The sequence below is a fragment of the Jaculus jaculus genome, chromosome 2, assembly GCF_020740685.1.
Source record: "Jaculus jaculus isolate mJacJac1 chromosome 2, mJacJac1.mat.Y.cur, whole genome shotgun sequence".
In the NCBI taxonomy this organism is placed as follows: Eukaryota; Metazoa; Chordata; class Mammalia; order Rodentia; family Dipodidae; genus Jaculus; species Jaculus jaculus.
This window is the reverse complement of record NC_059103.1, coordinates 122,759,980-122,785,976: the sequence shown is the minus strand read 5'-3', so window position 1 is coordinate 122,785,976 and position 25,997 is coordinate 122,759,980. Positions and strand designations below refer to the sequence as shown.

Below are 25,997 nucleotides of genomic sequence, written 5' to 3'. Positions count from 1 at the left end.
TGGACAGGCACAGCAATATACAGTAACGGTAATGGGAATTTTGAGGCACCTTTGGCATTATACCAATATGCCAATGCACCAGTAATGTAGGGTACCATGGATCTTTGTTTTATGAATTTAAAGAATTTAAAACCATATGCCAGAGGATACGACTTAGGTAAATTTTATTTGACTAAGAGAAGGAATGAAGAAAGAAAGAAGGCACAGAGAGGTGCTGCTCGTGTGGCAGGCAGGAGGGGTAGGGAGCACACAAAGGAGTGGGGTTCCCCTCCCCAATCTAAGCCCAACAAGGCTAGATGAGAGAGGCTTACTAGAGCAGGGACATGTAAGTTCAGATACGGTGAAAAGCCGAAAGGAGACCTTGTCCACTTGGTAATGATCTGTTTATAATCTTGTTGAGGGAGCGCTTTACCATTTACCCTGATTGGTCTCGGCTCAGGGGCTGGCTCAAGAGTAGGGACTGAGAGAACTGATTGGATCAAATGCTAAACTCTGATTCTCCTGAAGCAAACAGAAGCAGTCTTCCTTCTTTAGCCCTCTCTCCAGACTGGCTGCCTAATTCTCCCTCAGTAGCCCAAGAGGAAACCACCAAAATCTGCAGCATTCCATGCACAGCACTGGAAAATTTCACCAGCAATATGTAGATTATTTATTTGCTTTGTTCCATAGCAAACACTCCTTGTTGTAGCAGAATAACAAATGCCCTTTGTTGAACTTGTTCTCCATTTTCCTAGATATCAGCATCTACATTTGAGATGGTACAAATAGCCCAGTTAGAGTCTTCAAGTTCCTAGACAAACAGATTAAGATTTTGATACTACCAACCATCTTTTTTACCTTGCTTCAAATGAGATTTTCTCCAAGCTGCTTTCTCCTACAAATTACTACTTTAGTTTCTTGACATATAAATGTAAAAGATATGCTTATCTTTCTCTCCCATACCATATCCAATCTATGGATATACCATTGTCCCTAATTCTCAAATATTCTTAATATTCAACTTCTACTTCTGATGGAGGGATTGGAACCAGTCATTTGATTTTAGCAAACAGAAATGGGAGTTCAGGGGCTTAGAGGTTAAAGGCACTTGCTAACAAAGCCTCATGGCATGGTTTTGATTCCCCAGTACCCACAGAAAGCCAAATTCACAAAGTGGCACAAGAGTCTGGAGTTCATTTGCAATGGCAGGAGGTCCTGATGCATCCATTCTCTCCAAGTAAATAATAAACAACAACAAAAAAAAAAAACAGTTTTTTTAAAGCAAAAAAAAAAAAAAAGCAGAATCAAATTGTTTTAAAAAAATGAAGTGGGATTTCAGATACATGAACATGCCCAAACATGGCAATCCGTTAGATAAGAGGAAATAGCACAGGAAAAGAGGACCAGGGATTTGCAAATTATGGTAATTTGAATGTATGTCCCTCATATACTCAGATGTTTTATTAAAGCTTGTAACTTGGGTCTCCAGCCAAGTGGCTGGAGGAACTGTCACTGGGCTGGATCCTGGGGTTCAGCTCTAAGGTGTATTTGTGAACAGATCTGGTTTCCAGCCCAAAGGTATGCAGAGCAGTAGGAGCTCCAGCAGACTCCCTGGGCTGGCTGCAGTTCTCTGTGGCTGCTTTTGGTTTTTGAGGACTGTTTGTCTCTCGCTGCTTGGATGTATGGAAGTGGCTTCTTCCACCACTGATGGAACTTCCCCTGGACCTGTAAGCTTGGAATAAACCCTTTTCTCCCATAAATTGTTTGGCTGGATGTTTGTCCCAGCCTGGTGAAACTGTCTACTACACAAAGGCAGAATATTGAGGCTGTGGTGGAGTATTAACCTGTGAATGTAAAAGACAAAACTAAAGTTTATGCTAAGAACAACTGCCGGGAGCAACATGCACAGAAGAGTGAGGGATATTTGAATTCTGAAATCAGTAGCAATATTTAAAGGGTTATATCTCAGCTTTAGATCTAAATGAGTTCTATAGATAAGGGTTTTCTGTGACTTTCCTAATAAGGTTTCATAGTGATCCCTAAAAACCATCAACATAGGTAAAGGAAACTTAATTGCAGTGCAAAGAGAAAAGTAACACTAAATAGTTAAAAAGGAGTCTTCTGGTTAAGATGGGGACGTAGTAGCCACACAAAGCAGCCAGGGACAGGGAGGGGAGGCAGAAAAGCAACACTATGCACTCATCTGCCAAAAGGTGACTGCGTGTAAGGACTTATTAGCCCAAGCAGAGAAGTAGGAGAGACCCAGCACTTCTAACAACCTCAAAAGCAGTCAGAATCGGCTCCAGCCCCAGCTCCTGTGGTCCACTGGGAAGAGCTACACCCATGCCTGGGGCCCTGAAGAGAAAGAGCAGGTAGGGGCAGAACCGCAGTGAAGGGACTCTCCACCCATAGCAGCCTCACAAAGTCAAAAACATGAAGGAGAAGATAGCAGGGACCAGCTGAGCAGCTCCTGACAACTTCAGGGACTCTCTACAGCCTCCCCTCCCCCAACCACCAGCTCCGGGAACCACTGGATAACTCAGGATCCCAAGGGATACCATCCATCCCTCAGCCACACAGCACCCAACACAGCAGAGCATGGATCCAAGCAGCCTGGCAGAGCCCGCAGCACCACAATGAGCACCGGCGTTTCCTCAGATCACGGAGACTCATGAGATTCAGCAAGAAGGAATTTTGCAAAGAAATATTGCTTCCATCCTTATGAACACTCTGTGGAAAACAACATTAAAAACCTTTCTTTCAGGAGTCTCAGCGAAGTGTTCACGGACACCCTGCACAGGCACCCTGCACAGGTAAGGCAAATGCCATTGTCAGCAAGTCACTGGAAGTGTCCACTCAACAAGCAGGGTGCAGCCTCTTGTTGAACGCTCGCTGACATGGCACGGTGCCATTTATCCCACGACTTGGCAATGGATTTTATGATTTGTATGATTCTGATTTTATTGGATATAATCTATGTTATTGCAAATAAAACTGGGGAAATCTGACATCTAAAAAAAAGAGTTAAAAAGTACAATTCAATATCCAAAAATGTAATATAAACAAACTCTGACATCCAATAAAAAGTACTTCTTGTGATTCAAAGAAACAGCAAAGTATGATGAACAATTGGCAGTGGAAAAATTAAAACTTAATCATGGGAGTATCAGGAAAGAACATCAAAATTGCAATTACAAATTTTACGATGTGATTATGGGTTTATAAAACACCAATATATTGAAGATGAAGCTATAATTTCTAAAAGTAAAAATGAAATATATGAAATAAAATATTTATTGAATAAGATGAACAGGTTTAACACTGAAGGGGGAAAACATGAATTTAAGAATAAAGCAACAGGAACTTTTTAGCATTAAGCTTGGTGAGGGACTACCATCTTAACATCCACAGTGAACTGTGAGGTCATATCAGGTGTTGTAATATATATGCCACTAAGATCTTAGAACAATAGGCAAAAGGAAGGAGAAGTGCAGAAAAATGTCTGAAGACATAATTACTGAAAACTGTGTGCGTGCATGCATGCATGTGTGTATGTGTGTGTGTGTGGTCTGTGCCTACATGTGTGCATGCATGTTTATATGTGTGTACATGCATATATAGGAAAGTACATGTGGAGATCAAAGTTTGATATCTAGTGTCTTCCTCAATCACTCTCAGTATAGTTTGGGGTTTCTTTTTAATTTTTTTTTTCCTTTTAAAAAACATTATTTGAGAGAGAGGGGAAAAGGCAGAAATAGACAAGAGAGAGAGAGAGAGAGAGAGAGAGAGAGAGAGAGAGAGAGAGAGAGAATTTGTGCACCAGGGACTTAGGCCACTGCAAACAAACTCCAGACACATGTGCCCCTTTGTGCACATGTGTGATCTTGTGTGCTTGGGTCACTATGGAGATTCAAACATGAGTTCTTAGGCTTGGCAGGCAAGTGCCTTAACTGCTAAGCTCTCTCTCCAGCCCTCCACCATCGCTTCTGAGCCAGGCCTCACACTGGCCTCAGGCTAGTCTCGCTACTCAGAGTGTCCAGCGATCTACTTGTCTCCTCCCAAGTACTAGATTACAGGCTTGTGCCACCTGTTAGTTTCAGAACTTCTTACTTCCTTTTTTTTTCTTTTTGGTTTCCTTCCATCCTACCTGGCCCAAACTGAGGTTTTTCTTCAAAGGGCACACTTGCTTAACTCAACAGGAGATCTAGTCAACCTGTCTCTTTCCCTCAACACTGGCCCACACTGCACAAGCTCCTCACCCACAGGCCAGTTTGCCACACTCGAGGACATGAACATAAAACCCTGGTGCTCTTCTTTAGACCTCTCTTCTTCCGACCTTTCTGATGCAGGTATGTATATTTCCTCCTCACTTTTCTGTCTGTACTTCTCCCTGTTTTCCACCTCAGCTTTCTATTCTGATGTCCCTCATATCTCCCTCTCCCTCCTCCTCATCCTTGTTTCTCAGCTCACACTGGTCCCCTGCCGTTGCCTTTAACCAAATGCGTGCTCCCTCCTGCTGCTTGCTTTGCTGCTCTGAAACTCAGCATCTTCCTTTTTCCCTGGGATAGTGCCTCTTTCTCCCCCCCCCACAGATTCTGGCTCACTTGTTGTGGACCCTCCCCTTGCATGCATTAGCAGCTTCCCGCTCCACCTTCTAAACTCTGTTGCTTGGAGCCAATGTCAAAATATTCTTAATTTATTGACATACTGGTCTCAGAGCCTCTATCACCCCCTCCACTGCCCCCCCCCCCACTTCTGATACTACTATGCCTAGCTTTTTTTTAAGAGTTTTTTTTTTGGGGGGGGGGAGTTTTTATTATTTATTTGAGAGAAAGAGAGAAAGAGACAGAATGGGTGTGCCAGGGCCTCCAGCCACTGTAAACGATCTCCAGATGCATGTGCTCCCTTGTGCATCTGGCTTATGAGGGTCCTGGGGAATCAAACCTGGGTCATTTGACTTTGAAGTCAAAAACCCTAACCACTAAGCAAACTCTCCAGCCATTACTATGCCTAGCTTTTATGTAGATTCTGGGCATGTGAACTCAAGTCCTCAGGCTTTCAAAAGCACTTTACCAATTCCTTACCCTTTGTAAACTTGTCAAACTAGAGGAAAACTGAAAATCCAGGAAATGTAGAAATCAGTAAAACTGAAGCTCCACAAAATCCAAAGGGCTTCAAAGAAAACCTTAATCTATAATTTAATTCCCGGAAAAAGTCCTTAAAATGTATGAAGGAAAAACAGACATTTTAAAATCATTTATTTTATTTATTTGAGAGAAAGAGGAAGATAGAGAATGGGTACACCATAACATTCAGCTGCTGAAGACGAACTCCAGATATATGTGACACCTTGTGAATCTGGCTTTTGTGGGTCCTGGGGAATCAGATCTGGATCCTTTAGGGACCTTAAGAGCTAAGCCATGTCTCCAGTCCAATACAAACAAAATTGAGAGGATGTTGGCAATAAATAAATTCACACTACAAAATGGTTAAGTTTTTCAGAAGGAAGGAAAATATGTGAACACATTCAGAAAAATCCAAATGATATCAAGTGTGGGACTTTTCCTGAAAAGATGTGAACATCTATTCACACCTAACAGAGCACCAATGACAGGCTAAAGAAATAGTTGATTAGGGCTACTTACAGGAGTAAGATGGAAGAGTTGCTGACAGGAGCATAGGTAGCTCAAAGGAAGCTGCTTCTCTACAAAACACATCTTAGCATGGATAGCATCTCACCCAAGCTGTGTATTTGTGGCTTTCTGCCCAATTTGCAAGCAAGTTGGCCAACTGGAGTCTCCTCTTCCCAGCAGTTCTTACTGCATGTGTAGTCTTGGAGAAAAGTCGTGTGAATTTTGTAAGTTTCTGTGCTTCCATAAAAGATGTCAGTTTCATTACCTTCCTGAATCTTATGAGCCTCCCTCCAGGAGGGAATGTTTAGATTAGAGGACACAGTGTCTCTGTGTGTAAAAGGAAAGCATTTTCTTATAAATATATTCATTTCTTTAAAAGATATTTGAATATTTTTCAAATTATTCCTCAGAAAAGCTGGTAAAAGGCTAAAGACAATATTGACTTTTTCAAAGAATAATGTTTTATAAGATTTAAAGTATATGTAGAAATAAAATGCATGGCAATAATAGCCCACTGAAGTGAGAAATGGAAGGTACGCTGAGAATGTTCTACTTACATATGAGAATGGTTGTAACATTGCTTGAAAACAGACTGAAATAAATTAAAGATGCATGCTATAAACCACATAACAATCACCCCGAGTCAATCATAGAAATAAATTAAGAATTTGAAACTATATGTGTTCAATTAATGCATAAACCATTTATCAGAGAGAAAAACAATAAAGAGCAGAAAGGAAAATAGGATACAAATAGCAAGATGACATATGTAAATCAACAACATTGTAGTATACATGGTAGGGGAGATTTGATTGCAAGGGGACAGCATGAGGGGAAATTTGAAGCAAGATATAGTTCTGTGCTTTGATGCAGTTGGTGATTATGGCTCTCCATTTACTAAAATCATAGTGATGCAGGATTATGGAGTTCAACAGTGTTCCCCTGAGTTTATGAACCCCAATTTCAGGTCCTGTTCTATTTTTAGCAAAGAATTGACAAAAAATGAACTCAAGAAGGTAAATTATGAGTTATTACATTTACTTAGGGAGAAATCACAAATTGTGAGGTTTGCTGAAGGGAAATTGGGTCTAGGAAGAGGGCTAGAGCAGAGTTGTAAACATTTGGGGAGTATGAAACACGTACTCATAGGGAAAACACTGTATAGTTCATAAGGTTCGGTTAAGAGAAATTGAGGTTTTTAAGGAAAAACTGGAGTAGAGCCACAGGCAAGTGGAGGATAGAATTTAGGTGCTTATATATGGAGATTTAGGATAAACACACATCACATTCTTATGGTGCTTTCCCATGGAGGGAAGTTGAGGGCAAATGGTGGGAGCTTAAGGAAGAATAGCAGAAGGAAAATATCTAAGGAGAGACCAAGAAATTCAGATGAGAAATAAATAGTAAAGAGAGTTATACCCATGGATACCCTGAGTGATATGCCATTAGGACTTTAATTTAAATTCTCTAATAAGCCATAATTTAGTTGAAGAAACTTGACAGAGAAATCAGACCCAGCTGATGTTCTAAAGCCCCTTGGTCCCAAAGCTATATCCTGCTTTACAGTTTATATTGTGCAATCCTTTACTAGGGAGGCAGCATGACTGTGAGTATCCTCTCAATGTATGCAGCTGCATCCTGCTTGTAATGTGTTGTTGGTTTAGTGCAGCCATAGGCAAGTTCCCTGTACTTCCGTAATTTTCCACTTGTACTTTCCAGTCATATAGTCCAGAAGGTTTGTTATGGGATGTGTGTTGGGAGTTCAGGAAAGCTTAGAACGCAGAGATCCTCAACTATCACAGGAGAAAATGTTGAAAGATGCAGCCACTTTGGAAACACTTAGAAAATTTCTCATAAAACTGAATCTATAGTTGCACCAGGACCAGCAAGCACATTCTCAGCCATTTGCTCAAGAGAAATGAGAGCACATATCCACATAGATTCATGAGTAAGTACCCATTACAGCCTTATCTCTAATAGCTCACATTACAAGTACATCAAATGTCCATAGGCAGGTGAGTGTAATAAAAAATAAATGGCCTATGTATTCAATGGGTTTTCAGTGGCTGGAGGTCCTGGTGTGCCCATTCTCTCTGTCTGTCTGTCTTCTCTCTATGTCTATCTGCTTACAACGAGAAAGAAAGAAAGAAAGAAAGAAAGAAAGAAAGAAAGAAAGAAAGAAAGAAGGAAAGAAAGAAAATGTTACAAAAAAGCATAACCATAAGCTATGCTGGAAAGAGAATTAGCTCAACGTTTGAAACAAAAATCAAGTTGCTGATAAAGGAATTAAGTGTACTGAAAGATTTGTTTCTTGAGCTATGCATAACCTTGCAGACAATGTGCAACCCAGTGAAACTGAAAATAGGGCCACAAATTCTAATAACACAGAATCACTCTTTGTAGACTTCACAGCTTGTGGCCAACTACACCACCCACATCAGTGGCTGAATGCTATGTGTACCAGCCCACTGAGGGTTATTTTCTAGAGTCAGCACTGAAGAGGCAATTAACATGATATTTATTTGATCTCAAATGATAATGGAGTTTTGTGAGTATAAAAAATGAGGTATATGGTAAAAACAATTATGTACTTTAGTGATCTTAATAAATCTTGATTCCCCAGAAATTCTTCTTTTGTTGATGAAAAGCATAGGAAACTCTAGGTCATGTAGAACAGTCTGGGTTTTTTATGTATATGATTAATTGGCTTAAGAAAACCCAGTTCTATCTATGTTCATCAATTTTGGATGTTATCCTAAGTTGTTCATTATAAATCCTAGGGCTATAGCAATAAATGATTTTATAATTGGCATGATTCTATGTTAAGTATAAACCTTAATTTTGCATAATTATTAATAATTTCCCTAACAACTGTAACTTCTTGAATAGTAATATCAGGTTAAGGAAAAAAACTCCCTTCACATTTTAAAAGTAATGAATGTGTAGCTAGCTTATTTTGGTAGCAAAGATTTTTTAAAATTAATTAATTTGAAATTTAATTGAGAAAGAGAGAGAGAGAGAGGAGGAAGAAAAGAAAGAGAATAGGTGTGCCAGGGCTTTCTGCTGCTGTAGACGATCTCCAGACACATATGTGCATGTGTCACTTTGTGCATCTGGCTTTACTTGGGTACTGGAGAACTGAAACCTGTTTGTCAGGACTTGCAAGCAATCACCTTTAACCATTGAGCCTTCTCTTCAGCCCTTGTTTTTATTTTTTAAGCCCATAGATAGTAGGATCATGCTTCTGGTTGTTGGTTTTTTTTGTTGTTGTTGTTGTTTTGGCTTCTTGAACTGGCATTGTCTTGTGGCTTAAATAAAAAGTACCTCAAAATTTTGGTTTCTGTAGGTACTATTAAAGTAAGCACTTTGATACCATTTTGAGATACAAATTAGTAAGTAAAATGTCAATAGTTTGATGGTACAAGCTATTGATTAGAATTTGGAATGCTAATTCACTTCGTTCTTTTGAATGGTGGTTTGAATATAAAGTGTCTCCCATAGCTTCATGTGTTCATGATTAAACCTCATACTTAGCCTCTGCTGGTGCAGCCTTGCAGGTAGAGGTTTGTCACTAGGGGTTAGGACTTGGCATGTTATTATAGTCCAGCCAACCAGGACAGTACAGCTCACTCACTCTCTCCTTTCTCCCCATTGCTGTGAAGATGTGAGGCCTTGCTGTTCTTACTATGCTCCCCTGCCATGATAAAACTTCCCCTCAAAATTGTAAGTGGAAATTAACACTATCCTTCCATAAGCTGCTTCTTGTCAGTGTTTTGTCCCAGAAATGATAAGGTAACTGCTACATTCTGTTCAAAATAACTGCCAACAGCCCTATAGTTTTTGTGAAAATATATTTTGTTATTAATCGGAACCAAATGATTATTAGGAAAAGGTATCAACTACTTTTTTCTCCCAAAACAAAAGTCTAAAAAAAAAATTGAACATATAAGGTTTTAAGCTGTATTTCATCTAAGTCTTAATAGTCTTTGTGATATTTATCTTTATATTTAATGGCCTATTCTTCCAAAATCTATGTTCCACTGCTTCAGTTTCTCCATTTACACACTTTTATGTCCCATATAAATTATTTTAGAAATAAAATGCTGATAAAATTCAGGTTATTAGCCTTTTTGTTGAAACTAAAAACCTGGCAATCACTAATGTAGTGAGTGCATTTCTAGTTTCTATCTTCCCTCAGTGCTGGTAGATTAGATCATCTTTGTTAACTCCCCCTCTTTTTGCATAATTCTAGTTCAAATACATTGGTTCCCATGTATTATTTTGTTCCAGAGATGGTGACTAGACTAGACATAAGTTATGTGTGATTAAAGTTTGTGTCACCAGGTATCTCATTTTAACATGGTTGTTTTGCTAGGACTTGGATAATGTGACTCAGGTTATTTCCTGAGTTTGGTGGAAGAGTGTTGATTCTGCTGTTATTCCTAGTCAGAGTATAGCAATGCTCTGAAACTCAGTAAAGCTTTTCAGGGCCATGTAGCCATTCTACCCCTAAGATAGGATCTCAGTGCTGTTGCATGATGCACTTCTCAGGAAGGCTATTAAATCCCTACAGAGTCAGGAAACAGGGCACGTCTGTTTTAAAAATGGGGACCATTTCATTTGGAATATTCATCAGCTCATAAAGATTGATAGAATTTGGGCTGGAGAGATGGCTTAGCAGTTAAGCACTTGCCTGTGAAGCCTAAGGACCCCAGTTCGAGGCTCGGTTTCCCAGGTCCCACGTTAGCCAGATGCACAAGGGGGCGCACGCACTTGGGTCCTGCAACTGTACCAAGCTGCACATGTGCTTAATTCCACACAATGTATCAGTTTTTGTGTCCCCTTAGTGACTATTCTTTGTGATCAGTTCCCATTCAAATTTATTCTTAGATAGGTACAGTATCAGAACAGCTAAGGGCCATCCAGCCTTAACTACTTTTGGGTGCATGTGTAATAAGTAAATTGTGTTTTTCAAGTAAACATTTGAATAGAAACATCTGTTTACTATTTTAAGTCTGGGCGTAACTATGATTAAAATCAGAAGCGTCATGGGAGGAAAAATATGTGCAGGAAACATTATAGAATCCCAAATCTGTCAAACAAACCAGATGACCAGCCAAACTACACCCTTTCCAACTGGTCCACTCTCCCCTAGAGTACTAGAGAGAAGCGCAGACCGCTTTCTGTTGCCCTTGAATACTCTCCACTCAAGTGGTCTGCTGCTCCTTTGACATTGTATTCAACCTTTACTATCACTTTGCTTTTATTATTGTCTTTTTTCACATCTGCTGTGTGTTGTGCCTTTCTTCAATTTTATGAGTAAGATGCCAAGAACCTCGGAAGCAACCCAGAGACCACTGATAACAATCTGACTTAGCTATCATGAAAATAAAGAAAGAAAAAGAAAAAAAAAGAAGCCAGGGAGAAGCCAGTGCACAGTATTTCAAACCAGAATATAAAAATCATCTTTCCTGCTCCCTTTGCAAATCAAATTGTTATGACCAGCAAACAGCTCTGCACAGAACAAAACTGTTAATCACTGTCTGGGCTATCTTACTAAAATGGTTGAAAAAAAATTTTTTTTCTTTTAGCTTGATAAGACTCGGGTGTATCACTGAGGGAAACTCGGAGTGTGGAGACTGAGAGATTCGGGAATTGTGAAGTGACTTTTGTCGCTTTTGTTCTCCGATAGATACTGGGGAGTCTCCCGGGTGTTCTGTGTTTTGTGGGAAGGTGAGGGGTGAAGAGTGAAGCCGCAGGGGTGCCCCCAAGGCCTTGGGGCCCGGCGCGTGGCGGCCTGGCGGCAGGGCCTGGTGGGCCGCGAGGCCTGCGGCGGCGGCGGGGCGGCCGCGAGGCGCCCGGATGCCAGGCCAGCGCGGCGGCGGCGGCGGCGGCGGCGGCGGCGGCGCGGACCTGAGCCGGTGGGGGTTGGGGCCGGGTCACTGGGCCTAACGGCTGTCCGGAACGGCGGCTCTGTGGGCGGGCGGGGGTTGGGGCGGGGGCGCCGGGCGTTCCACAGGCGGCTGAGGAACCCCGGGCGCCCGCCGCGACGACGACGGCCCGACCCGCGGCACCCACGGGCACGGCGTGGAGGAGAGGCCCGGCGCGGCGCCGAAGGCTGAGGCTCGAGGGAGAGGCCGCCGGCCAGGGCGCTCTCCCCGCGTGTGCGGCGTCGCCCCCGGCAGCCTCCCGCGATGAGCCGCGGAGCATCCCCTCTGTTTTAACACAGGAGCGGTGACTGGTGAGAAGCAATGGCCACGGATGAAGATGGGCTTGAACCACGGCCACAGGCGCCAAACTCGTTTCTTGATGCTCTGACAGGAACTGGTGCTACACACGTGGACGGTGACCAAATTGTAGTGGAAGTACAAGAAACTGTTTTTGTGTCCGATGTTGTGGATTCAGACATAACTGTGCATAACTTTGTTCCTGATGACCAAGAGGTGGGCATAATCCAAGATGTTATTGAGGACATTGTTATAGAAGATGTTCAGTGCCCAGATATGGAAGAAACAGATGTGTCTGAGATGGTCATCATTCCTGAACAAGTGCTAGACTCAAATGTCACCAGAGGAATTTCTTTAACACATTGTACAGTTCCGGATGATGTTTTAGCTCCTCATATTACATCTGCTTCAATGTCTATGGCAGAACATGTCTTGACAAGTGAATCTTGTCAAATACACAAGTCTGACATCGGTCATATCTGCGTTGGACATGTTCATGAGAATGTAGTAGAAGCCGAAATTGTCACTGACCCTTTGACCACCAATGTCATTTCAGAAGAAGTGTTGGTAGCAGACTGTGTCCCCGAGGCAGGCATAAATGCCAACGGGATCCCTGTGGGCCACCAAGATGATGACAGAAATAATGGTGAGGACTACCTTATGATTTCCTCAGATGATGCTGGTAAAATAGAACCTGGTGTCTCATCTGTGATGACCATGAATGCAGAGTCAGAAATAGATCCTTGTAAAGTGGATGGCACTTTCCCTGAAGTCATCAAAGTGTTCATTTTTAAAGGTGGCCCTGGAGAAGATTACTTAGGTGGAACTGTAGATGTTGTGGAGAGCGAGCCTGAGAATGAGCATGGAGTTGAGCTACTTGATCAGAACACTCGTGTTCCCAGGGAAAAGATGGTTTATATGACTGTCAATGACTCTCAACAAGATGAGGATTTAAATGTGGCTAAAATCACTGATGAGGTTTATATGGAAGTGATCGTGGGTGAGGAGGAGACTGCAGCTGCTGCACGTGAACAGCAAATGGATGACAGCGAAATAACCTTCATGCCGATCGCATGGGCAGCTGCTTATGGTAGTAATTCTGATGGAATTGAAAATGGGAATGGCACCGCAATTGCCCTCTTTCACATAGATGAGTCTTCTGGCTTTGGCAGACTGGCTAAACAAAAACCAAGGAAAAGGAGAAGGCCTGATTCTAGGCAGTACCAAACAGCAATAATTATTGGTCCTGATGGACATCCTCTGACTGTCTATCCTTGCATGCTTTGTGGCAAGAAGTTTAAATCAAGAGGTTTCTTGAAAAGGCACATGAAAAACCACCCTGAACACCTCGCCAGGAAGAAGTACTGCTGTACTGACTGTGATTATGCTACCAACAAGAAGATAAGTTTACACAATCACCTGGAGAGCCACAAACTGACCGGCAAGGCGGAAAAGGTCATTGAATGTGATGAGTGTGGGGAACATTTCTCTCACACTCTGGCTTTGTTTACTCACAAAATGGTGCATAAGAAAAAAGAAACCAATATAATGCACAAGTGTAAATTCTGTGAATATGAGACAGCTGAACAAGGGTTATTGAATCGCCACCTTTTGGCAGTCCACAACAAGAACTTTCCTCATGTTTGTGTAGAGTGTGGTAAAGGTTTCCGTCACCCATCAGAGCTCAGAAAACACATGCGAATCCATACTGGGGAGAAGCCGTATGAATGCCAGTACTGCGAATATAGGTCTGCGGATTCCTCTAACCTGAAAACACATGTAAAAACAAAGCATAGTAAAGACATGCCGATCAAATGTGACATTTGTCTTCTGACTTTCTCAGATACCAATGAGGTGCAACAACATGCTTTTATCCACCAGGAAAGCAAAACACATCAGTGTTTGCATTGCGACCACAAGAGTTCAAACTCGAGTGACTTGAAGCGACACATAATTTCAGTTCACACGAAAGACTACCCCCACAAGTGTGACATGTGTGATAAAGGCTTTCACCGGCCTTCAGAACTTAAGAAACATGTGGCTGCCCACAAGGGTAAAAAAATGCACCACTGTAGACACTGTGACTTTAAGATTGCAGATCCTTTTGTGCTAAGTCGCCATATTCTCTCAGTTCACACAAAAGACCTTCCATTTAGGTGTAAAAGATGTATAAAGGGATTTCGACAGCAGAATGAGCTTAAAAAGCATATGAAGACACACAGTGGCCGGAAAGTGTACCAGTGTGAGTACTGTGAGTATAGCACTACGGATGCCTCAGGCTTTAAGCGGCACGTTATCTCCATTCATACGAAAGACTATCCTCACCGCTGTGAGTACTGCAAGAAAGGGTTCCGAAGGCCTTCAGAGAAGAACCAGCACATAATGCGCCATCATAAAGAAACTGGTCTGCCCTAACAATAACTTCTACAGATGTTTGTAGAGGAACCAGCCTTGAAACAGAATGTTCATTTAAAGGCTAATCAGTCTTGTTCACAATCAATATTGTATATTGATTTATGCTGTGTATAAATAGAATTATTGCTCCTAGTTGACTTTTTTTTAACATTTTGTTCAATAGTGTGTTCTGAATTCTGTTCAGTTTGTTTAATAAATGGGGAAAAGCAGCAACAAGCTAGTTGCTTTTAATAAACAGTCCCTGATCCTATACCTAAGTTTTCTATCCTAGAAGTTTTATATTTATTTAAATATTTACCTTGCTTAGCTTGATGGTACTCTTCTAAGACTGTTTAACTTAAGGTAACTTTACATTGGGAACTTTGAGAGCATTCATATTGACTCATTTTTTCCCATAAATTTCTCAAAATAAAATCATCCAAGACATCTAATAATATGAATGGGAAGTTTTACAGAGAAGTCTAATGATCATAACAGGGAAGCCATTTGCTTCTCTTACTTAATATTTTCAGACAATATGACATAAAAATTCCATTTCAGCTTCTGTGACCCTGGCATCACTGAACAAAGAACAGTGATTGGGTTCATGTTTATTTTTTTATTCAGCAGGCAAAATATAGTTCTTTTGCTGTTCTTTAGATTATTTACATTTTTGTCAGTGTAACAAACTGTTAGAAAACCTTTTCAGAAAGTTGCACTTGATCCTTTTGTGTTTTGATTATTCTGTCTGTGCTGCTTTGTCTTGGAATGGTTGTGTGCTACAAAATGAAATTACTGAGAATTGCATTTTGGAATCTCTTTGGGGTAACTTGTGGCTCATAGGATCTTTGGCAATGTACCTTGAATTGCACACACATACACACATCTGTGTGTATTGCCTATTTTACATACCTATACACACAACCCCAAGTAGTGGTTGTTTAAAAATCTATAATGAAAAGTATCATAGAAAGACCAGGGATGCAAGAGAGCATTTGTAAGTCTTGCTCTTCAGAGAGATTACTCAGGTAAAGAATTAAGAGAAAAATAAAAACACTAGTATTTTTAAAGAGTTAAAGGTATTTTCCTTTAAATATCTTTGATAACTGACAAATAATGGGAAAAATAGAGGTTAAGATGTGTATAGTTAGATTGTTTTCATGTGGTTTCAACTCCATGACTTTATGTTTTTCTGAAAAGCTAATTGGTATTCAGACATGAGTCCCTGAGTTCTCTCTGAGAAGCTGGAGAGTTCTTACCTGACCAAGCAAGGAGGACAGAAGGGAAACAGTGGCTCCATGGACCAGTGAATGGGTGCTAATTATGATGTACAGTTGGCAAATTTGGCCTGCTCTTTTATTTTTGTAGACAGTTATAACTTTAAAAATTTAGTAATCAAGTTGGCTTGGATTAGAAGATAAAGGTGTGTTTAAAGTGCATAAGGAAAGTCTGAGGCCTTATTTGGAACCTAGCCAAGCCTTCCACAGTTTTGTTTTGTTTTTCTTTCAGAGTTGACAATTTTTAACATTTAGTTCTGACTCAGTTATAAATCTGTTAAAAGAACCTAGTTAATTATGATCTTGTTAAGATGACTCTTGGAAAACAGTTGTTAGGGTCCCTGGAATTGGTTGTTGGCACACATATCTGGCACATCGTGGGAGAGCCAGAGGTTTTCTTCCCACTCAGTAGCTGCCTTGCCACCTCATTATGTGCTGCATTCCTTTTGTGCCTTTATGTTTTTACCTTCATCTTTCGGTGTGCCATCAATATTTGAATTCAAGAGTTATATTTTTGGGGTTTGATATCCAAGTATTTGGTGTTTGGCAAACCTCTGAAATGCTAGATTGACCTCTAGTTCTACATCAAAGTGCTTTAGGCTGGTATGAACATTATCCTAAAGGCCAAAGCCAAGGTGTGGATTCCCTAGCCTGCCCTGTAAGGAATTCCTTTACCCTTGTAGTCGTCATAATGTGCTTTATAAACATAATAAGTAGTATTTGATTCCCCACCTTCTCTTCTTGAAGGTTCTGTTTTCTGTTTTTGGTTGTTGTTGTTTTGTTTTTGGAGGTAGGGACTCACTTGAGCTCAGGTTGACCTGGGATTCACTTTGTAGTCTCAGGGTGGCCTCGAACTCACAGTGATCCTCCTACCTCTGCCTCCTGCGTGCTGGGATTAAAGGCATGCACCAACACACCTGGCTTCTGTTTTCTTTTTTTAATATAAGAGCTTTATTATTTTCCCAAGAATAATGTAAAATAGTTAAAATTTACTATTTTTAATATACAAAATTTTAACAGCATTGTAAAAATCATTGCAGAAAATATAAATAATTGGGCCAATTAGCTATATATTTTCAAATAAGCTGAAAGATAAAGAACACAACACTTTACACACTTTATGTTTCTCTACATAATCTGGAACCACACACAGTTCTTTTTTTAAAGCACAATATTGAAGCCTTTAAAAGTTACTTAAGGATTTTGTCAAGTGAGTAGAAAATGTATTTGTCTCTACAAAGACAAAAAAGTTGTAGTCACTGTTATGTTCTGACATTAGTTACAACCTAGTTTTAATTTCTAGAACAATTTTGATAAGCAAAGCTAAAAATTGGTGTTTCAGTTAAATGTTTTAAAGAGGTACAGATTTTTACAAGGACATAATATAAGTTATTGTTGTGTACCAATATCCTGTTAAATATTGTATATCCCTCCCTATGTATGCTTTGTAGAAACAGCTAAATACATAAAAAGAAAAAAATCATATAGGGATGTGTGACATTATTGTAATTGTATAATTGAGAATAATGTGCAAAAATAAAAATTCAGAACATTTTTCTTGTTAACAAATGTTTAATCTGTTTGATACCAGTATTGAGTTAATGCTTTTTCTTAAGAAAAATATGTATAGTTATTGTTAAGTTAATAAACAACAAAAAAAAACTAGTGGATTAAAAAAAAGTGAAGCTGTGGGTGTGAGTTTCTAGTTACACCTGCGTCTCCTGGGATGGGTGTGTTGTATATCTGGTTTTGGCTATACATCATACAATGATAGCTCTGTTTGCATTCAGACTCTTCTAGTTACTACAATGTCAGTCCAGGTACTTGGGAGTATTACTAAAAAATAGTAAGATTAAGAACTTATGAAAATAATAAGATTTTACTAAAGTATGGCCATATTTTTGAAATTCAGGTCATGGTTACACTTACTTTACACAATTCACAGTTATATGAAAAGCATACCTTGGGGGTGGAGAGATGCACAGTGGTTAAGGCACTTGCCTACAAAGCCTAGGGATCTAGGTTCAATTCCTCAGTACCCATGTAAAGCCAGATGCACGAGGTGGCACATGTGCCTGGAATTCACTTGCAGTAGCCAGAGAAACTGTGTGCTCATTCTCTCTCTCTCTCTCTCTCTCTCTCTGCCTGCCTCTTTGTCTCTCTCTCCTTAATAAATAAAATATATTTAAAAAAAATTTTTTGTTCATTTTTTATTTATTTATTTGAGAGTGACAGAGAGAGAGAAAGAGACAGAGAGAGATTGAGAAAGGGCACGCCAGGGCTTCCAGCCACTGCAAACGAACTCCAGACGCGTGCGCCCCCTTTTGCATCTGGCTAACGTGGGTCCTGGGGAATCGAGCCTCGAACCGGGGTCCTTAGGCTTCACAGGCAAGTGCTTAACCGCTAAGCCATCTCTCCAGCCCTAAAATATATTTTAATAAATAAATATGTACAGCTGAATTTTAAAAAAGAAACTAGAAGATTTTGGTGTTTTTTAACACCCAGTAGAGCCCTGAAACTTTATGCCAAGACCACCTTAATAAGAATTTTAAAAAACGTAATTAAAAGTGATTTATGATGATTTAGAAATAGGAAAGAAAATAACTTTGGGGGAAAGTTGTGCACTGATTTTCCTAGTGGGTCCATCAGCTTATGCTTCCCCCAATAATTAATAAGTTTTCATCTCTTGCTACAACCTTGCCAGCATTTGCTTTCATTAGTTTTCTTGATGATAGCCGTTTTGACTGGGACTAGATAAAATCTCAGTTGTTTAAATTGGCCTTTCCCTGATGGCTAAGGATATTGGGCATGTTTTTCCACTGTCTGTTGGCTATTTGTGCTTCTTTTTTTGGCACACTTGTCCGTGTATTTCATTGGACCATTTACTGATTGGCAGGGTTGTTTTAGGTATTAAGTTTATATATATTTTTTATTGGCACGATTTCCTGTGTTGTTAGGAACCTGATCATAAAGTCCTTACCTATATCTACAACTTCCAGTGTATTACCTATGGTTTCCTCTACTATTTCCTGTGTATTTTGTTTTACATTAACGTCTTTGATCCTATTGGACTTTCATTCTTCTGCAGGTTGATACATTTTGTGCCAGTAGCATCTGTTGAATAGACTTTTTTTTTCCAGTGTATCTTTTTGATTCCTTTGTTAAAAATTAGGTGGACACAGCTCTATTATTTTATTGGCCTTTATGTCTATTTTGGGCCAGCACCATGCTGTCTATCACTATTGCTGTGGAGCATAAAGTAGCCCTGGAACTATAGTACATCCAGCAGTGTTCTTTCCTAATTTAGGTTTTATTTGGGTATGTGTGGTCTTTTGTGTTTCCATATGAGCTGATGGATTGCTTTTTTTAGTTCTGAGAAGAATGTCATTATGACTTTGATAGGAATTACATTGAATGTTTAGAGTTCTTTTGGTAATATAGCCATTTTCCCAATATTGATTCTACAAACCCAGGAACAGGGAAGGTCTCTTCAATTTCTATCATCTTTTGTTTCATTTTTAAATGTCTTGAACTTTTCTTTGTAGTGGTTTTTCACATCCTTGCTAAGGTTTATAGGTACTTTATTTTTGGAGGGAGCTATTATGAGATTTTCTTTCTTTTTTCTAAACTTATTTATTTATTTATGAGAGAGAGAGAGAAGCAGGTAGAGAATGGGCACACCAGGTCCTCTAGCCACTGCAAATGAACTCCAGATGTATTTGCCACCTTGTGTATCTGGTTTACGCTGCTCCTTGGGAATCAAACCTGGGTCCTTTGGCTTTGCAGGCAAGTGCCTTAACCACTGAGCAATCTTGCCAACCCAGTTTTTCTCCTTTATTTCCCAGCAAGTCCATTGATGAAATATACAAAAGCTATTGGTTTCTGTAGGTTGATTTGTATTCTGCAACTTTGTTAACAGTGTTTACTAAATTTAAGATTTTTCTGGAACTACCATTTGACCTGCCCAACTATACCACTTCTGTGCATATACCTAAATGACTGGATATCCTACCAGAGCTATTGCACATGCATGTTCATTGCTGTTCTCTTCACACTAGCTATAAAACTTAACCAACCTTGAGATCCATCAACTGATGACTGGATAATGAAATCTAGTACATATGCACCATATAATTTCAGTTAGCTGTAAAGAAAATGAAGTTATGAAATTTGTAGCAAAATATGTAGAACTAGAAAATATTCTACTTCATAAAGTAACCCAGGCTAAGAAAGAACAAAAATACACATGTTCTCTTTTATATGTGAGTCTATACTTTTAATGTTTGGATGTAAGTAAATAAGGAGGTGTGAAAATGTGGATGGAATATAAATGAAGATAGGAGACCATGAGAGGGTAGCAACAGGTGATGAGAAGGGAGGAAGAGAACCAAAGGAAACATGGAGCAGGGAAGTAGAAGGGAGACTATGGTAGGGGAGAGGGCAAGGGGTGGGGAGTGGTAGAAGAGAAGGAGGAAAGGATAAATATTAATTGTTTGGAAAACATTATAAGGGAACAATTCTTTTTATAAAAATTATTTCATTTTACTTGTATAGAAATATGTGGGGGGGGTGCCACAGTACACTTGTGAAAGTCAAAGAAAAACTTAGGGCGTAGGTCGTCTCCTTCCACTTCCTTTGAGACAGAGTATCGTTTGTTGTTTTGCCACTGGAAAGTGCATTAGAGCTGAGCAGGGACCATTAGGGAGTTCTTCTGGCTCTTTCTCCCAATGCTGCTGGTGCATTTGGATTACAGACATGTGGCACTTACTGCCTGGATTTAGGTGGGTGCTAGGAATCAAACTTAGGTGGACGGGTTTACAGAGCAAGTACCTTTACGTGCTGACTGCAGAGCCTGAAACCTAGTCTTTGTATGCTAATAAAAAGAATTAGGGCCTGGGGAGATGGCTAAGCAGATGAGAGTACTTACTGCACATGAGATTCACCCCAAGTTCAATTTCCCAGTCCCTATATGAACAGCTGGGTACGCTAGTAACCCTAGTCATGTGTGAAATAGAGCCCTGTGAATTGCTTGGATACACTGGTGGTCATCCAGTCTGACTAAACAGGGCAGCTCTGGGTTCCATGGGAACCTTCATCTCATGAAAACAAGGGGATGAGTGATTTGTACATACCACCACATATATTGTACACACACACACACACACACACACACACACACACACACACACACAAAGAAACAGGCAAAATAATGTTTGTTTGACAAGGTAGGAAGAGGCCATTCTACAGCTAATTAGGTCTGCCTCAGGGCAAATCACTAATGGTTGCTTTTATTCCTGATTTTCGTATTTGCAATTGTTTTAATAGCATCACACCTGGTTTACTTTAGTTGTCAAATATGATTTTTTCCTTTCAATGAATTTAAAATTGAAAAACTTCAGTGGAATAATTAACAAAAGAGAAATAAACAGATGCAACAAAGGGGAGTCATTTCTGGATCCACAGGTATTGCTGGTGAGTTGAACATGGAGCTGATGTATTTGAATTTCATGACTAATAGTGATCTAGAGATGTTACCTGTGATGGTCAATGTTGTCTGTCACCTTGACAGAATCTAGAGTTGCTAAGAAGACAAATCACTGAGCATGTCTGTGAGGAAGCTTTTACACTAGGTTAACTAAGGTGAAAAGACCTACCCTAACTGTGGCTAGAACCATTCTATGGGTGTGGGTCCCTGACTGAATAAAACAGAGAAACAAACATCACCATTCATCCCTCTCTGCTTCCTAACTGTGGACACATGTAACCAACTCCTCCCTCTCCTGCTGCTAAGCCATCCCCACCATGGTGACTATGATCCTTGCAACTGTAAGCCAAAATAATCTCTCCTTCAAGTTGCTTTTGTCAGGCAATTTGTCACAGCAACAAGAAAAGAAACTAATTCACATCCTAATCTTACTTCTCTGTTTTCACATGGCTAGTTGGCTCAAAAGATGCAGTCATACCTGGCAGCTATTAGTGCTTAGACAGAATCGAGAAGACAGAGCAAAACAACTTGCTAAGTAACTTGCCCAAAACCACAGTTTAAGCCCAGATCATCCAACTCTGAATATTGTATTCTTTTCACTGTAATAAAACTCATGTCCCTTTTATTTTGAAAGTCTTTTAAAAATGTAGATGTTGAGATTATTTAGAAACTAAATCATGGGAAAACATTTTATTATAAATACTTTAAATATTTTTTAAATTTTAATTTAAAAAAATTGTTTATTTTTATTTATTTGAGAGTGATAGAGAGAGAGAGAGAGAGAGAGAGAGAGAGAGAGAGAGAGAGAGGGAGAGAGAGAGAGAATGGGCCTGCCAGGGCTTCTGCCACTGCAAATGAACTCCAGATGTGTGTGCCCCTTGTGCATCTGGCTAATGTGGTTCCTGGGGAATCGAGCCTTGAACCATCTCTCAGCTCTATTTTTTAAATTTTTTTTTATTTGCAAAGGGAAGGAGAGAGAGAGAGAGACAGAAAGAATCAGTGTGTGTGTATGGGTGCAGCAGGGCCACTTGCACCATTTTGTGCATCTGGTTTTATATGGGTCTGAGAAATCAAACCCAGATTGCCCAACTTCGTAACCAAGTGCTTTTAACTGCTGAGCCATCCCTCCAGTTCCAAAAATACTTTTAAAACTCACAATAACTTAAAATAATTAGGATACATTTATTTTTTGTGTTAGACTAATGCTTCACTATAATTTGTTTACCCAAGAATGGTGGCCTAAGCCTGTGATCCCAGCACTTTGGAAACTGAGGTAGGAGAATTCAGAGCTGAAATCCAGGCCAGATTATATAGCAAAACACTGTGAAAAGGGGTAAAGAGCTCCTTGGTCCAAAAGTGAGTAAACTGAACTAAAATGTAAACTATATCTATATGAAGACCATATAATTAATTGTTTTAAGTCTTTACCTTGAATACTTATAGGAAAGTGGGTGCTATTTGTAATGAAACAGACTGACTTTTTTGGCATAAATTCTCAATATGTAGTTCAGGCTGCCATCAAATTTTCAATAATCCTGCTTCAATGTCCTGGGTGCTAGAATTACAGACATGTGCCACAATGCCTGGTTAAATAGATTCTTCAAAACAAAACTGAAATAGCTGTTGCATATGAAAGTTTATACTTACATTAGTTCTAAACAAATTAATTTGAATAAATTAACCTTTTCACTAACTTATAAATAAACATAGGCATTTCATTTGCTTAATTCATTTACAAAAACCTCATATGAACAGCAAAGAGAGATTTATAATTTATGTTTGTATCCATTTAGAAAGAAAGCTTAAGTTCAACAATTTTGTCATCAGTTTTTAGTAGGTGGATGCTTTCTTCTGTATGTTTTTAGTATAAGAAGTTTCTTTTTTTGTTTTGTTTTTGTTTTTGTGAGGCAGGGTCTCATCTAGCTCAGGCTGACCTGGAATTCATTATGTAGTCTCAGGGTGGTTTTGAATGCACGGCGATCCTCCTACCTCTGCCTCCCAAGTGCTGGGATTAAAGGCATGCACTACCACGCCCAGCTTAGAAGTTTCATTTTTTAATAGAATTAACATTCAAAATTTCAAATACAAGTGCTCCATTATAGAAACTTTCTCAAGGCTTTACTTAGAAACGTTCTAGTAATATCCTTAATAGAGTCTTTCTTCCTAACAACTGTATGTAAGATTGCTTTGAATCTCTAAGAAAATATTCCAACATCTCTTGAATTCTTACTTGGAAAAAAATAAATTGATAACAATAAACCTTGAAAAAACTAAAGACAAACATGGATGTTAGTTGCATTTGGATTTTCTGATGTAGGTAATAGCGCATTATTATTTTTTTTCTTTCTTCAGTGTTGGAGAAAAATGAAGTATCTTATGCCATGAGCAGGCACTTCCTAAGAAGGGTGGCATTATTTTGCTGATATTAGGTTCTGAAACCAGGACTTGAAATATGACTCAATGTAGAATCCAGAGCTGGTGCAATCATTGTAAACATGACATAGCCTCAGAATATTACAAGGTATTCCAAGGTATTCTTTTTGTTGCTATTGAAAATGGGATAGTGTCACTAATTTCTTTCTCTATGTCACTGTCTTTTGCATATAGAAAGGCTACTGATTTTGTGTGTTGATGTGTATCCTGCTACTTTGCTGAAGAAATTAATTACCTTGAAAAGTTTTGAGATGGAGCTCTTGGGTCACTTCTGTATAGGATCATGTTGTCTACAAATAGGGCTAACTTGACTTCTTACTTTCCAATTTGTATCCCTTTTATTTCTTTGCTTTCTTTCTTTTTTTTTGTTGTGTTGTTGTTTTGAGAAAGGGTCTCACTCTAGCCTTAGCTGAACTGGAATTCACTCTGTATTCTCAGGGTGGCCTTGGAATAACACTAACCAAGGATGTGAAAGATATATATGATGAAAACATAAAAACACTCAAGAAAGAAATTGAAGAGGACTTGAGAAGAAAGAAAGACCTCCCATTATCCTGGATAGGTAGAATTAGCATTGTGAAAAAGGAAATACTACCAAAAGCAATATACAGATTTAATGCAGTACCAATAAAAATCCCAGCATCATTCTTTCAAGAGGTTGATAAATGATCTCAAAATTCAAAATCAATGGCAGCAGGCCTTGGATATTCAAACATATCCTTAGCTAAAGAAACACCTCTTCAGGCTTCACCAAACCTGATCTAAAGATATATTACAAAGCTATAGTAATAAAAACAGCATGGTATTCATATTAAAAACAGGAATATAGGCCAGTGGAACAGAACTGAGGATCCAGTCTTTAGGTCAAGTAACTACAGCTACTTGATATTTAACAAAGGCTCTGATAATGTACACTAGAGAAAAGATAACATCTTTAACAAATGGTGCTGGATAAACTGAATAACCATATGCAGAAAATGAAACTATACCCACTCATCTTGCCATGAATAAAAACCAAGTCCACATAAGTCAAAGACCTCAACATAAGACCAGAAACTCTGCTACTACTGGAAGAAAAAAATAGGAGGAACTTTCCACAATTAGGAGTGGGAAAAGACTTCCTTAACAAAACCCCATTAGCTCAGGAACTTAAACAATCACTCAACCATTGGGTTTTCATGAAGATAAAAAGCTTTTTCACAGACAAACATATAATAAGCAGAACCAACAGATTACCCATGGAATGGGAGAAAGCTTTTGCTGGCTATACAACTGACAGAGGCCTAATTTCTAGAATCTACAAAGAACTCAAAAACCTAAACAATAAAAAAATCAAACAACCCACTCACAAACTGAGGCAGAGAACTAAATAGACAGTTCTTAGAGGAAGAAAGACAAATTGAAAACACACACTTAAGATAATGTTCAACATCCCTAACCAATAGGGAAATGCATATTAAAACAACTATGAGATTCCACCTTACCCCAGTAAGGATAGCAAACATCAAAAAATCAAATAAAAACAAATGTTGACGAGGATATGGAGAAATAGGAAACCCTATTCACTCTTGGTGGGAATGTAGTATGGTAGAACCACTGTGGAAAACAACATGGAGACTCCCAAAAAGGTTGATTATAGAGTTACCAAAAGACCCAGTTATTCCCTTACTGGACATTTACCCTAAAATCTCCACACCTCAGTTCATAGATCTTTGCTTAACAATGTTTATAACTGCTCAATTCATAACAGCTAAGAACTGGAATCAACCCAGGTACCCATCATTGGATGAATGAATAACTAAGATGTAGTATATAAGTATATATACTTATATACTTAGCAGTAAGAAAGAATGTCACAATGAAATTTGTAGCAAAATGGTCAAACTTGGAACAGATCATTGAGAAATCACCCAATCACAGACAATTGTCGCATTGTCTCACTCATCTGCGGCTCCTAACCTGAATCAGCCCAAGATGTTGACATTCCTAATAGTCACCTCGAGGACCAGACAATAGGGAGGGTGGGGCTTGAGGGGAGGCTAAGGGTGTGTGTGTGGGAGACACAAAACTGAACCCAAATGGAACTGGTACCACAAAAACCCTATATCCTGGAAAACAGACTGAAAGGTTGAATCCTCTCTAGGACCTCAGAGGGAGCACATGAATCAAAGGACCCTGGAGAGGGTGAGATGAAGCCTAACCTTAATTTTCTCCTGCTTCTTTTTTTTTTTTTCCTTTTTCTTTTTTTTCCCTTTCTTTCTTTTTAATATTTTCTTTCTTGTTCTTCTTTTTATTCCCGTGGCACTGGCCTGTAATTCCCAGTACCAGTATGTGGTTAGCACATACTGAGAGAGACTTACAAGGTTCTTTTATAAGTTTTTGCACAATAAGAAAGCTAATTATTATGCTTTCTACTACAATTACTTATATTTTAACATTTGTGAATCTCAAATGTTTTCCTTATTCATAGTGGTAAATTAATATTTTATTTGCCAATCTTTTAAAGTATTTATTTGTTTTTTCTGTTATGTATTATTACTATTATTATTATTATTGACAATATATTTCA

The 25,997-nt window shown here is 39.2% G+C and overlaps 1 protein-coding gene across 1 annotated transcript; it reads left to right on the top strand.

Moving 5' to 3' along the window:
* The first annotated feature begins 11,863 nt into the window (after positions 1 to 11,863).
* LOC101610505 (zinc finger X-chromosomal protein-like) lies at positions 11,864 to 14,254 on the top strand. The gene has a single exon (XM_045143540.1). It carries the CDS (start codon positions 11,864 to 11,866, stop codon positions 14,252 to 14,254), a length of 2,391 nt encoding a protein of 796 aa, XP_044999475.1.
* Positions 14,255 to 25,997: the final 11,743 nt, after the last annotated feature.

Excerpts from the sequence above, each read along its gene's own strand:
- LOC101610505 (XM_045143540.1), top strand. The coding sequence starts at position 11,864 with ATGGCCACGGATGAAGATGGGCTTGAACCACGGCCACAGGCGCCAAAC.